This window comes from Protopterus annectens, chromosome 10.part0 (genome assembly GCF_019279795.1).
Source record: "Protopterus annectens isolate FY-2018-M chromosome 10.part0, PAN1.0, whole genome shotgun sequence".
In the NCBI taxonomy this organism is placed as follows: Eukaryota; Metazoa; Chordata; order Ceratodontiformes; family Protopteridae; genus Protopterus; species Protopterus annectens.
This window is the reverse complement of record NC_056744.1, coordinates 1,749,218,441-1,749,234,157: the sequence shown is the minus strand read 5'-3', so window position 1 is coordinate 1,749,234,157 and position 15,717 is coordinate 1,749,218,441. Positions and strand designations below refer to the sequence as shown.

Genomic DNA, 15,717 nt, shown 5'->3' with positions numbered 1-15,717 from the left:
TCATCAGCCACGGCTCCAGTGCGTATCAAGCATCCCCTACTAGGTGACCGTCAGGGATGTCCCCAATGGCAAATATCTGGTACAGCTGCGTCAGATGCCAGATATGGGAATCGTGGTAGCTTCCAGGGCAGCCAACACACATATTCAGTATTATGCCCTGGGCATCGCACACGACCTGGCAGTTGATGGAGGGGAAGCCCTTGCGGTTGATGTAGGCCCTACCCTGCTCACTGGCTGGTGCTTTGATGTGTATGTGCGCGCAATTTATTGCACCCACTACCTCAGGGAATTCCGCTATTTGCTGGAAAAGATGCATATTGCTGGCCAATGCCTCATAGGAATTGGGGAAATATACATGATCACCGACATGTGCTGACATGGCATTCAGGAACTGGTGCAGTACCCTGGATGCTGATGCCTGTGAAATCCCCATCATATCACCAGTTGGTCTCTGGAAGGTACCTGTTGCTAGTATTCTTAGGCCAACACATACCTTGGTTTCCACTTGGATGGGTTCCCCTCTGTTGGTTCTGTGTGTGAGGCGTGGCCTGCACAGCTCAACAATTTGCTGCAGAAGGTCTCTGTCCACTCTATAGCGCTCCACTATCTCCTGCTCATGTAGCCCCTGGTAGGTTATCCTGGGTCTGTACACTCTTCTCTGTCTCCTCACTGTGGGCTGCTCAGCAGCATTCGCAATGGCACCACCCTCAGCATTTTGCACATGTTGGCTTATAATAGCAATGGCAGCCCCTAACATTCTTTTGTCTGAGTTAAGCTTTTTAAGTATTCACTCTTTGTATACTGTAGTGTTGCAGTGTTTTTGAGAAAAATATGGGGGGTGTTGTTTGCAGAGTTTTAAGTGCTGGGCTGGGCTATTGTACTGCCTGTGTAATTGGCTGATTCTGATTTATTTAACCTGGCAGCTCTGCTAGTTCTCCTTGGTTAACTTCCTACTACTTCTTTTCCTTCCTTTTCCCTTTCTGTTTCCGCAAGGGGCAGCGCCACGCAAACAAGCGCAAACATGCGCACATGAGTGCACACGAGCACATACACATGCACACAGGCTTACACAGGCTTAGATGGGTGGACACACGTGCACGCAGGCTTACACAGGCTTAGATGGGTGCACATGCATGTACACAGGCTTACACAGGCTTAGACGGGTGCACACACATGCACACAGATTTAGACAGGTTTACAGGTGCACATACGCGTGCACACGGTGTAAGCATGTTTGCAAGAAATTTCAGATATATCCACGGCGTACACCTTCGGTTTCTGGGTTTCAGCTAGGACAACTGTAGACACGCCTCTTCCAATCCTGAGCAAGTCATTGCAAACACAAGCCACTCTGCTTCAATAAGCTTACAGTCTTTCATACATACCCCCTCATGATGTCAACTATCTTCTACTCTACTACTCCCCTACTCCTACACTTACACTCTAGGGACATGGCTCACATGCCAGGGAAAATTGGGATTCACTATCCTTATCCTCATTTGCATAGGATTGCCTACTAATGCTTGGCTACATCTCTCAAACTGAGCTTCCCCCCTTAGCAACCACTACTTAGTAGCCATGTTGTCTTCAGCCTGCCATTCACCTGCATGGCAGAATAATACTTTTAATAAGAATGCCTATTTTTGGCTATTTTTGTTAATTTTCTGTTTTTTAAAGTGCCGCACATTTGCGCGGCGCTGCGCTATGCTTAAACATTGGAGATCGGGGAAAAAAAATAAAAATTGAGTTTTATTAATTTTCAACCTATAAAAATGCCAATTGCCTTATATTTGGCATGCTTCCTCAGCTGGATGCATCCTTTATTTGGAGCTGTCATAGCTCCATTTTGCTATTTGCAGAATGGTACTCCGTTACAAATGGAGTACATTTCTGCAAATAACTCTACTCTTCCACGGACAGGTTACTGTTTCCTGGATCACAAATTTACCACATTTGCATAGCTTTCAGCAGCAAATGAGGTAATTTGCATATCATAACACTGTCCATGCAAGAGTAGTTTTAGGAGCTCTCATGCACGCCCCTGCCGGCTATTGCTGAATCGCTCAGCAGACATATTGCCTGTCTGAAGTCTTACACTACTCTTAGACTCCGTGCAAGCCTTCGTGAATCCAACCCTATATGTTTCATGCTGTGTGATGGTAAAATGGCTGTTAGGGTAGCATTGGGGAGTTCATTATCATTAAGCTTATAGACAATATTTAGAGAAGACACTTTTCAAATAGTAATTTGCAAACTTATGGCTCAACTTACCTCCCATCTAAAAAATAAATGTAGATACATTTGTCAGCAAATAAAATCCTTTACTAACAGAAAAATGAGAACAGTCCCATTGCAAAGTATCCTTTAAATTAAGAGGGGGAGACTGGATCATAATTCTGTATGTCATGTTCCTGATGGATACTGAGCTATCCTGAGTTCATTTCTGATGTGCAGTTACTTTATTTCGGATAGTCAGTTAATGTACCATTAACTAATGAACTGGCCAACCAAAGGACAACATCTGTGAGCCTCTTTTCTGTGTGGATAATGCATGTTATCTCTGAGTGAATATTCAAAGGCATTACAGACTTGATGTCTTCCATAGGTCACGCATTCATAGAATAAAGATGCTTCAAAATCATTCCAGTAGTAAAAGCTGCTTATGCAAAATAAAAATCTTGACATGTTGTAGAAGCATTTGCCTTTAGAGTGAAGGCACTCACTTTGGATGAGTGATTTCAGAGCAATAAACAGTATAAACAGTAACACCTTAAAACCTAGTCTACTTACAGAAAATGTACTTGGAGGGATCAGAGCAACTGCATCAGGGGTGATATACTTTACTGCTTCAATGTTCAGTTGTTGTATTTCTGAAGAATCCAGTCCAGCTGGGGAAAAAGAAAGTGTTAAGTTTAATCACTTTGTGTTTTTTTTATTTGATGATACTGTCTAATGTATCAGCTCTTTCTAGATTATTTGTGACTTTATTGCACATAATCAACAAAAATACAATTTTAGTACCCTTAACTATTACTGGCTGTAACAGGACTGCTGCATTTATTTATTATTTATTGACAACCTCCCAAGTGAATACCTACAAATCGCAGCTGATGCTCTGGCCTACCCAGTATCCATCTTGATTAACCAATCTCTGTCAGAAAGTTACGTTCCCACAATGTGGAAAGTATCACATATAATTCCCCTCCACAAAGGCGGACCCTCCACAGAACTAACCAATTACCGCCCCATAGCTATTCTCTCTCCACTCTCCAAAATACTAGAGAGATGCATACACTCTCAGGTCTCAGACTACCTCCTTACTAACAACCTCCTTTCCAGTGCTCAGCATGATTTCCGATCAAACCATAGCACCACCACTGCCTTACTCTCCTTTACTAACACTATCCTTCAGCATAAAAACAATGGCTATCTCTCCTCTGCTACTTTCCTAGACCTATCTAAAGCATTTGACATGGTCCCACACAAACAACTTATCTCTGTCCTCAATAACCTATCCTTCTCACAATCGGTCCCCAACTGGTTTCAGAGTTACCTGTCTGACCGCCAACAATCCGTTGTATAGCAGAATGACATATTTCCCCAACTACCTGTCTCCATAGGGGTTCCCCAAGGAGCCATCCTTGGACCCCTACTCTTCTCTGTTTACACCAATAGTCTAGCCTCTGCCACCAAACATGGCACACTCATACAATACGCAGATGACTCAACCATCATCTGCTCAGCCCAGTCCCTACCAAAACTGCAAAAAGTCACACAGGAAGCCTTTTCCTCTGTTGAAACATGGTTATCCGATGCCCGATTAATACTCAACCCAAACAAAACTAAACTACTCATCTTCCAACCCACCAAACATACTAAAAACAACTCTCACTTTAACATCATGGCAAAATACACAACTATATACCCAACTGAACACACCAAATTGCTAGGTGTGGAAATAGACAATAAACTAAAATTTGACATTCACATATCCATGACTATAAAAATAGTCCACAAAAAACTAGGAGCGTTATACAGAAATAAGCAATTTCTCACCAAAGCAGCAAAGTTTCAATAGCAAATTCCCACCTTATCTCCACCCTACTTTATGCCTCTCCAATATATACCAACCTAAGGCAATGTGATCTAAACAAGCTAGAGACCCGCTACAACAAAATCACCAAATTCGCCACAGGGGCATCCTACCATAGTCACCACTGTCTCTCACTTGCTGAACTGGGCTGGCTTAAACTCCCTCACCTCCTTCAGTGGTATCAACTCTCACTCACCCACAAACTAGTAAACCATCCACTAAATGTCCTATCCCTCCAGAATCTACTCCAACCCTATCGCACCACCAGACCACTAAGATCTAGCAGCAAAAATCACTTGCAGATCACTAAAGCCAATAACTCTGCTGGTGAAGCACTATTGTCTTGCACCATAGCCAAATTATGAAACTCACTCCCACCCACAATTACCTGCATACCATCATGCACCACTTCAAAACTTTACTAAAAAGCGAACTAAAAACATGCTGGCTATGCCCTTGCAACTCCCACTCTAATATCATCCACCCTATCCAACCACTACCTTTCTTTCCACTCCACTAACTACCTTGATTATAGCAAGCTCAGATGCTCATAAGCCAGTACTTATTATACAGCACGAACTTCTTCTTCTTGTAACATTTGTTAATGTCTGGTATGTACTTCACAGATAAAGATTCTAGTTGTCTACTGATGTACTATGTTCTTCATCTGTAAATATGTTGTAAGTAATTGCTATGTAAATTGTTATTCACTATGTAATCCAATGTATATACTGTCTGTTTATTTTAACTGTGGAGCTTTTCTCCCCGGGCCTCTGCTGAAAATGGACCTACGTCCAGTCGGACACTCCCGGTCAACAAATTTAAATAAATAAATAAATAAATAAATAATTTATTTATTTATTTATTGACATTTGTTGAGTGGAAAAGTCCACTGGGTCAGGAACAAATTTTCAGTGGAGGGCCAGGGAGAAAAGCTCCACGGTTATAAAATGTTACACAGTTATTAATATACAAAATAAACAGTACAGAAACAGTACAAAGAAATCCACTGTTATAAGATATTAGACAGTAATTAATATAAAAGAGAACCTGAAAATGGAAGCAATGCAATGATCGAGATATGCAAAGGGCTACTAACATATAAACATTCTAATTACAGAAAAACGTATTTACATTTATTCCATCCATATGAAAGTAATCAATGGCCCTAGTATAGTTTAATACATATTATAAAATAGTGAATTCAGAGGAGTGTGTCATACTACTTGGAGATGAGGTATCAGATAGGGTTTAGTAATTTACTTTATTGAAGTTAAGGGCGGCTTGAATTTACACTGTATTTCACAGGTACAACTTGGATTTTTTAAAAAGTAGGCTTTTAATGCTGTTTTAAAGACCACTAATGAGTCAAGCTGAGTGATAGATGTGGGGAGGCTATTCCAATGTTATGAGAATATAGGCATTGTCCTGCTCTCTTATTGGGTTTAGCAACATTTAGAAGGGTTCTGTCTGAGGAGTGGAGGGTTTTGGTAAGGGTGTATGTGCGTAAGATGGATTGGAGTGCTGGACAACTATTTGGTTGGAAGATTATCTTATGGGTAAAAGCTAACTGAGTATAGTAGAGATAGTTGTCATATTCTAGCCAGGACAGGTTTGCGATAGCATTGCAGTGGTGAGGTGGTTGGGTATGCTGGAGACGAGTTTTGATATTTTGTAGTAGCATAATTCCAGCTTATGACTGAGGGATGTATGGAGATTGGTGAATATGGGGCTTCCATACATTAGGGATGGGATAAGCAAAGTATTGGCTAGTTTTATCTTAGTTTGTTTGTCGAGATAGAGCTTATGTCGGTATAGTTTGCCTAGTGTGAAATGGGTTTCCTTTATTGTATTGAGTATATGTTGTTCAAAGGAGAGTTTATCATCAATTGTTATTCCTAAAAGTTTTGTGTATTTCACCTGTTCTATTTTAGTTTTGTTATGTAAAAGTACCTTGAATTCTGTGCCTGGGTGTTTTGATGAAAATAATAATAGTTTAGTTTTTTGGGGTTTCAGCATTAATTGGGCATCATTTAGCCATTTTTTTATGGAGGAAAAAGCATCTTGGGTGATTGTCTGGAGGTTGGTGAAATTGTTGGAGGGGGAGATGATGGCTGAATTATCAGCATATTGAATCAATATGCTCTGTCTTTATTTAAATCATTAATGAATATATTAAAGAGTAATGGTCCTAAAACGGACCCTTGGGGAACACCTGTGTTGTTTGCTAGGTATTCTGATTGCTGGTTTTGCCATCTGACTGACTGCTGCCTATTATTCAGGTAGCAGGAGAACCAGGTAACCACACTTTGAGAGCATCTAAGTGTCTCTAAGTGTTGCAATAGCTTAGGGTGTGATACTGTGTCAAAAGCTTTTGATAGGTCCGAAAGGAGTACAGAGATAAATAGGCCAGTATCAACATCTTTATTCAAAGTATCAGTGAAGGAGAGTAAAACTATGGTTGTGCTATGACCTGGACAGAAGCCATGCTGAGTGGGAGCTAGGAGGTTGTTGTTAATGAGGTTATTTAGTAGTTGGATTTGTAAACATTTTTCCAGGATTTTAGATAGTGGGGAGAGAATGGAGATTGGTTGGCAGTTTGAGAGATCATGATCACTTCCCCTTTATGTAGTGGGGTAATAATGGATTTTTTCCATCGCTGAGGAACGTAAGATTCAACGATGGAATGACTGATGAGAATACTGACAGGATAAGCTATGACTCTGGCTGCGAGTTGTGAGTATTCTGATGGTAAGTTATCAGAGGGGAGTGAGCAAGGCTTTAGTTTGGTTAGGAGTTTTAGAATTTGGGATGTAGGTACAGGTTGCAGTGAGAAGGGTGGGTTGGGTGATATACTATTAGAGGGGGCTGTAGCTGTGGATATTGGGTCTGTTGGTGTGGTACTTTTGATGTTAGGCTTGTACTTTACATTAAGCAGAGGTCTGTGTGGATTAATTGACAACTTGCTTTCATGCTGGTTATTCGGCATTTCATAGCTATTTTAAATCTGGTGGTTCACTATTTTTCACAGATTATAAATGGCCAATGATGACAAAGCCAATGCTGTTACAGAGATCAAATACATCAAATAACAATTTATTTAGAAACCTGTTACAGGATACACAAACCAAGTATGAATGATAGAAAGATACCTGTTTTCTAAAGTCTAGCTACATTATTTGTTCTGCATAGCTCACTAGTTAACACTGAAAAGTCTGTATACAAAACAAAAATAATCTTTAACCATGTTGTGCAATGTTGTCATTATTGTTGTGATGGGAGTAACAGATTTCTCAGTATTAGAAAATAGTTTAAACTTCAGAATTTTATTTCTTGATTTGCTGTATGCATTTGGTACTCTCTCCCACTTGCTTTTTATTCTGGGTTTGGCTAGTGAAGTTGTTTAGTACTCCGTATCGGTCTGGTTCCAAGTTCATCTTGAAAAAAGGAATAAACTTCACCTCGGAACAATAATTCATTTCCACTTTAAAAATCAGCTTGTCAATGCTTACTGATCCCTGTTTTAGATCTATTTGCATTCTCTACCTTTGTCAGCAGGTCAGGCAGAATTATGGGCTACCTAAATGCTAAACAGTACAAATATGACACAACCCCAACCTCCGATGCAAACTACACATATAAAGTATGAAAACACTATAAGATGGATTACTTTCATTAACCTATAGGCTTAAAGAATTTGGATTGAGTAGAAAACCTTAGACTTGGCACAGAGAATTAAGGTTATGAACTGCTAATGAGCTTCCTCCTGTGGAACAATGTTTAATTCGGTCAGTCATCATTTATCTACTGTGTTACCTCATGCATGTCACTTAACCGAATAGTGCTTTGGGGCAATTGGGAATTTGGGTTATTCTCTTTCATGGTATACTGGATTGCATGCCTGGTAACTACCTACAAACCATCATAAAATGAAACCCAGGGTAATTAGGTGAAACTATCAATTTCCAAATAGAGCAAAGATGCTTAAAGAAAACCTCCACCTACAAGTGTAGTTAACATCAGCCCAGTTATTTTCTCACTGGGTTATCAACCAGATGTTGTTTAGTGCCAGATATTTCAGTTCCTCTCCTATTTTCATTTCCATGCCACATGTCATAATGGTCTTATCATTGTTTCCTCTTCAGATTTCCTTTACACATCTGACATTGTTGTAGAAAGGAGCTTGTTTCTGCCTGTACAATACAGGTTAAGAAGCAGAGGATCTGTAGTTTTTCAGTGGTGTATTTACATCCCACGATTTTTGTATCTTTGAGGTCAATAACATACTGAAAACAGTTAAAGTGGAACTATTTTCCATGCAGTCAGAGAAAACATTACATGAAGAACTAGGATAAACCAGAGTACATGCATCATCATCATCCCCTTTGGGGAGAGTGATGTCCCTACATATTATCACATTAATAACACCATCCTAAGTACACAATCAGCAGTGAGGGATTTGGGCACTCAGGTTGCTATCCACCTGACTTTTGACCACCATGTTGCTTCCATTGTAAGGAAAGCTTTCTACATGGCCCACCTCATAAGTAAGGGTATCTCATTCAGGGTCAAAGAGGTCATAAGATCCATCAGTTCTTCCCTTATAAGGCCAATTATTGAGTACAATGCCCCCTTTGGCATATACCTCACAAAGCGCATGCAGCAGCTGGGAAGACCACAGAAGTTCCTCACCAGGTTAATCCAGGGCCTCAAACACTTTCCCTACACAGATAGGCTAAAAGCCCTGTCCCTCTACTCATTTCATACAGACTCCTCAAAGGTCACCACTGTCTGGTATACAAAGCAATCTCAGACCCCGCCTTGATGGGACTGCTGCATATCCACAAGTCAAGCTCCACTCGACCAACCCATATGCGCAACCTCAACCTGGTCTGTGATATCAATAGGACTTGTTGGTGGGACAGATATGTGTCCCAGAGACTCCCTTATCTGTGGAATAGACTCCCTCTCCATGTCAAGCAGAGTACCTCATTATCCGTTTTTTAAGCGCAACCTGGATAACTTGATGGGAAACAGAAAATACACTCCTGGGATTCCACCTGTGTCCATGCTGGACAGGGAAGCTGGGTGCTGACTTGTCTAAACATGGGATAAACTCTTGGTTAGGCTTATAAGGGCCTCAGAGCCAATAGCCTAGTAAACTCCAATGATCCTATGAACCTACAGCATTCCATAAACAAATATACTTGCGACCTGTAAAGTATTGCTTTTATCCATGTAAGTACAAATCTAGACCCAGTACCAGGAAATACCTGCCAATGGTCATTTTTCAAATCATTCAGGATGCCAACTGAAGTAAACAAAAGACTTTTCGGAAAAACAATTTTAATGGAAATAGGAAATCCAAGCAAAGCAGTAACCATTTTAGGATATTCACTTTAGAAATATGTCAGCATTCAAACTGACTCAAAATACTTGACAAGTACTTAACAAAACTGAATTTCTTGATAGTGGCCCTGATTTCTGGATTTCCTGACAGACACCCTAACTCTTGAGTGTCAGGAAAAATTCATGACATGTGTCAGCCCTATGGTGGACTTTGATTAGATGAAGGTGATGAAGTACCAGAGGAACCCCTGCAGATTTACTTAAGGAGAACATGGAGCTTTTCTTTTTATTTATCTGACATTTGTGAATTACAGGGATGTTTGTATTCCAACAGTAATGTCTTTCGGCTTTTCCTGGTTAGGAGTCACCACAGTGGAATTCTGGTCTGCTAATAATTGGCAGTGGATTTTTATGGTGCCAAGTTACCAGCCCATCACCCAGCCTTCAGAGAAGGCACGCCCATTCACCTACCTGCATGTCTTTAAATGTCACTAGACCACGGGGAGGACATGCAGACTCCACACAGAAGGCACTCCAGCCGAGAATCACACCAAAGAACCGCTTGCTGTGAGGTGACAGCTCAAACCGCTGCACCACTGCAGCTCGCTGAGATACTTTAATACTGGATTGGAAAACAAAGGGTTGAACTGTAACTGTGCAAAGTAAAAGTTTGGTTATTTCCTGTTTTAGCTGGAAGAACAACAGAGGGTGTATAATAAAAAATATTTATTTATTTATTTATTTGTTGACCGGGAAAGTCCACTGGGCAGTGGAGGCCTAGGGAGAAAAGCTCCACAATTTACAAACAACAAACTTGTTACAGTTTAATTTCAGGTCTGGGAGATAGGCACCCCAGTTTTAAAAGCATAAAAAAAAGAGTACAAAATTGCAGCAGATTGTTATATATTGTTCTACAAGCCTTAATACAGTTAGAAACTACATAGCAAATTTACATAAATGCAACAGGTTTATACATTAGTCTACATGCCTCACATTACAGTTAAACTACATAACAGAAAGTTAGCTACATTGTGATGGGTAGGTAATAAGATCTTTTTGTCACAAAAGTAGAAAGACTTGACAGATGTTACAGGGTAGGGTTATTGTTTAGAGGGTTATGTTATTAAGGGGGTTTACATTGTATCTTGCATGTACAGCTTGGATTTTGTAACAAGTAGGTTTTTAGGTCAGTTTTGAAGGGCTTAGAGGAGTCCAGTTGGGTAATGGAGGAGGGGAGGGTATGACAGACGTACGGGACTTAGAACAGGACACACATTGTTAGTATATTTCCCTCTGCTGAAAATAAATTCCTAGAATGTTACAGACTCTGAGGAGGTCGAGTTTACACCATAAATAGCCTCTTTGTGTTCATCTAGTGAAGCCTCTATATCTCTTGGTTATAGGAAAGGCAGTTTGGTTAATTATTCTCTTATTTTTTTTGTTCATTCTCTAATATCTACTTTACCCTAAACAGGATCATTAGATAGATAATGCTTATTTAAAAAAAAACAAATGTAAGTCAAAGAATCAGTCCTAGAGAGGCTGCCAGCCCTTCACATGAGGTACACAGATGTATTCAGTACCTACACACTTACATGCAGGTTAGATGACTGCCATTTCTCCTACGAGTATGTTGGAGAAAAATGGAAGCCGCTTTGTGAAATCCCACATAGACAAAGAGAAGACATGCACATTCCCACCTAAGGCAGCTGGAAACAAGACATGAGAATGAAGAGCTGTTACTAACACTAGCAGATGTAGTACTGTACACTGTGCAGTTTTTGAGATAGCCTTTCTAAATGTTTAAATGTCAACTTCATGTCTAGCATTGTTTCAGTGTTACATTATCTCATCAAGTGTTAACTTGCTCCATTTGTCTGCGGTCTCGTTATGCAGGCCCAGATGTAAACTTAACATGCACAAGACAGCATTATTTTCTCTATGACTCACTCCTTTGGAATTGAGATAATTTTAAAACCAAGTCAAAGAACTAAATGTTTAATTGCACTACTAATGTGGTTACTGATTTATTAAGTATGCTACCAGTCATATAAATGTTCTATTCCTCTTTATTTGCTGCTTTTATATACTATTTCATAGTTCTGCTTGTGGATGTTCTTCCTTTTTCCCTTGATAGTTCTTTGGTAATTTCCTGTGAAATATCTGTTATGCATAATTCATTTGTAGCACATTCTTTGTCTCTTGTTCAAATGGTGGCTTAAAAAGAGTCTCATTTGCTTAATCAATACTCAATTTACAAAGGGAATACAATTTAATAACAAAAAAAAAAAAAAAAAAAACTTGAAAATTAGTTGTCTTATAGCTCTTGGTTTTGCAGCAGGACTTCTTTGTAGAGTCTGCACATCCACACTGTGTCCACATAGAATTTCATTGGGTGTTCCCATTTCCTCCCATATCTAAAAAGTGTGATATGTGTGAATTGACAAGTCTTCAAATTCCCAAAAGCTGTGAATGGTGTGTGTGTGTGTGTGTGTGTGTGTGTGTGTGTGTGTGTGTGTGTGTGTGTGTGTGTGTGTGTGTGTGTGTGTGTGTGTGTGTGTGTGTTTGTTTGTGTGTGTCTGTGTTTACTAATCTTATGATGGGTTACTGCCCCACTCAGGTTTAGTTCCATTACCTTGTACCACATGAGATCTGGGATAAGCTCTGGTTTACCCATGACCATGACCTAGTTTAAACTGGTTATCAAATTATGAATTAAAATTAATAAGTGAATAAGTGAAAGCTTTACTGCACAAATAGAAACAGAGCATGCATCTACTAAAAGCTTGCATAAAAACAAATTACTGGATTACATACCCACAACTGTGCCAATTTCTTGAAGGATGTCACCTGTCCAGTTGCTTGGACTTCCAAATACTTCCACAGCCTTAGTTTTCAGAGATGTGAGGACATTGGAATCACTGCACCTGAGAGCTCCAATATCTCTTGCTGCTGACCTAATAATATATAATGTACATACATAAACTACGGTATATTCATTGCATCACTTTAGTGCAATTGCATTTCATTTCTGCAGTTTCTAACTATCGAAATATATTGTAGAAACCTAAACTCCTACATTATCATACGTTCTTCATCTAAACTGATAAGGTCACCAGGTTTGAAAGACAATTGTTTCATTTAATTTTGCAGTCCTCCTGCTTCTGTCTACATGATGTGTTCATTTTGTTTATGAGAAAAGAAAGCGTACAACCTTCATAATGGAATAGTGAAGATATTGTATTACAACACAATACTATAAATAATTAATATTTATGGTAGTGCTGCGGTAGCATTGTCGCCTCATAGTAAGACGTTGTCCCTTTCAATTCTCAGCTAGAGCATCTTCTGTGTGGAGACATATGTGAATGGGGCATGCCTTCGTTGAAGGTTGTGCGTCAGGGCTGGTAACCCGGTACATAAAAATCCACTACCAATCATTAGCGGACTGGAGTTCCGCTGTGGTGACCCCTAACCAGGAAAAGCCGAAAGACACAAACACATTTATGACTTTTTTTAAGTGAACACAGTAGAATTCCAGATTCTCCATATTTGAGCTTTTAGCAAATATTAAATATATTTCTTTCTTTCTGCTTGTGGCATTTTCAGATTATTTTATTATTTATTTACTTAGGTACTTTTCAGAAAAGCATCTATGAATTACTGTCTTTCTTTTTGTAGTTATATTGTTTGACATGTAATTATATTAAATACAGAAATCATGAAACTTTCATGAGGATTCAAAACTGCATAATGCACTGAACTGTTGTGTTTCCAGCAGGATTGCTCAGTGTATTATGTAGGAGCAATTCAAAGACTGTCGTAGGGATACAGCAGTTAAGAAGGCTCTGCCTTGTAACATGACAATGATCTTGTTAAAGAAATCCACATGCTGGCAGTCAATGAGAGCAGCTAATGCAAATAAACCATGCTCACTTCCCAGCAGTAAGGGGTGGCATAGTGGTGCAGCAGACAGTGTTGATGTCTCACAACCAGAAGTTCCATGGTTCAATTCTGGACTGGGTGCCTTTTTTGTGGAGTCTGCATGTTCACCTTGTGTTTGCATGGGTTTCCCCTGGGTGTTCTGGTTTCTTCCAACATTCCAAATATATGCAGTAGGTGGATTGGACACTGTGAATTGGCCATAGGAGAGAAGGTGTGGTGTTGAAGAACTACAGCTATAGGACTAGCCACCCAGCAGTGTAAACCTTGGCTCTAGACAATTGTCACTATTGAAGTGACACCCTGACCCCATGTGGGAAAAAGGGATTGTGGATGGATGGACTTCCCCAGCAGTAGTCTGAACATAATGGAATAGTATATCAGAGCAATTCAAAGACATGGTATATTGTATTTTGGGGGGAAAGTGATAAAAACAAATTTCATCTTTTGACAAAATAAACCCATTGATGTTTGTAGCAAAAACAGCACTGTTACCATCTCTATAAGACAATACTGCAAAGCCTTGAGTGTCTGTCTGTATACAGGATCATGTTGTGTGAATGGTAGTGCATGTGTGAGTGTTTGTGTTTGGTATGCATGTGTGTCAATGTGTGTGTGTATATATATGTGTGTGTTTGTGAGCACGTGTGCTTGTGTGTGTGTGTGTGTGTGTGTGTGTGTGTGTGTGTGTGTGTGTGTGTGTGTGTGTGTGTGTGTTTGTACAGTTTTCTAGAAGCCTGTATGACAGAGTTGCATGAATTTGTAGACGGAATATAAGGGCAGTTACTTCTAACTGTTCGGTGTTTAATTCACAGGTATGCTAAGGAGCCATTAATGCACTTTTACTCAAAGCGATTCTTTCATGTCTCTGAGTCACATTCTATCACTGTAGCAATATTGTATGTTACCAGTGAAGCCCTAATAGTGGTAAAGTGATATTCTCACAGAACCCTGCCCATTATTTTTAACACAAAATGAGGACCTTACGACCTAACTAATTTGCCCACTATTTCTTGTATTTCCAAATGTCTGTATTGATTCATAGATTTATATGTTTTGGAATTCATTAGGAAAGCAAGTATTTTTCACTGCTTTCATTTTCTTGGATCCATCACCATACATTTATGTGCACTAAATTAGCACAGAAAAATGATTTTGTGATAGTGGATAAGAACCGCATGACAGTTTACTAGGGAAGGATCCTGCAATAATAATATACAGGATATTTTAGAACCCGTGAGGAAGCTAAATGTGAAAATACATTTGTGTGTAGTATAGGATTCTTCAACATGGTGCCTGGTACAGATGATATTTGCAATATATAGGCTGACAAGTGTTCTAAAAGAAATGCTTAGGTAAGCAGTGATGCCTGACAAGATAGGCATTATATGGAAAAAATGCACTGCAGAAGGCTGTTGCAAGGCTTAGTATCACAGGGCTTCTCTACATCTGGAAGGTTTGTCATTTCTTCATAATGCAATCATGTCATTATGAAGGGCATTATTTTATTTTTGTTTAGCTTTTGTTGCATTTTCTAAAATATATTTTTGTTTGTTTCTTTTTATTTTATGAGTAATACTTTTCTTTATTTATAGAATAATCAATATGTGCATCTGCTTGCAAATCTGTGCACGTGCATATGTGCGTGTATGTGTATGTGTCTGTTCAGCAATATAACTGTGACAGAGAATATGTTTGTGTGTGTGTATGCATGCGAGAATGTGTGTGTGCCAGTATGACTGTATGTTTGTATTTCTTTTAAAATTTCAATAAACAGCATTTGTTGGTTTAGTACTTCTCTGTCTGGAGTTTTGACCCTTTGTTTCGCATAGTAGAATTCATCTGACTGGACATACGGGAGGACACGGTAGACAGATTGTGATGCTTTGCCAGTGATTGCACCAATTCCTTTTTGGTTTTTGAACATGGAGTAACATCTTGTGCACCCTCATAGTGTCTTTTTTAGGTAGTGCAAACCAGATAAAACTACCAACATAACTAAACCATTTGAGAATAATGTAAATGTGTTATTGCTCAGTGCCAGGAGTCTAAACAGGGAACTCCATTCCCAGCAAGCTCTCCACACCCTGGAGAATATAGACATCTGTGCAGTTACAGAAACTTGGTTTAAAGCTATAGAGAGCAACTCAGCAGTGGAGGGCTAGAATTCCTTCCACACATTTTGACCAGATAATGTACAGTAGGGTCTAAAGTTGGAGGAATCTCAGTTTTCATCAAACATAAACACACTTATAGGCTGGTCAAACAGCATGATACACCTGAGGTTCTCCATGTCCAGCTTTACCATAAGTAAGTCCTATACCATGCCCTCA

General features: G+C 39.5%; 1 protein-coding gene across 2 annotated transcripts in view; it reads right to left on the bottom strand.

The window, feature by feature from the left end:
- The window catches only part of LOC122813973 (otoancorin-like), a 656,691-nt gene that overhangs the window by 55,329 nt on the left and 585,645 nt on the right, over positions 1–15,717 (bottom strand). For both annotated transcript variants that reach the window (XM_044086530.1, XM_044086531.1), the window contains exons 22-23: positions 12,260–12,399; positions 2,791–2,888 (exon numbers count right to left, since the gene is read on the bottom strand). In XM_044086530.1, coding sequence (XP_043942465.1) covers positions 2,791–2,888; positions 12,260–12,399 — 238 coding nt within the window. The remainder of the gene's footprint in view (positions 1–2,790; positions 2,889–12,259; positions 12,400–15,717) is intronic.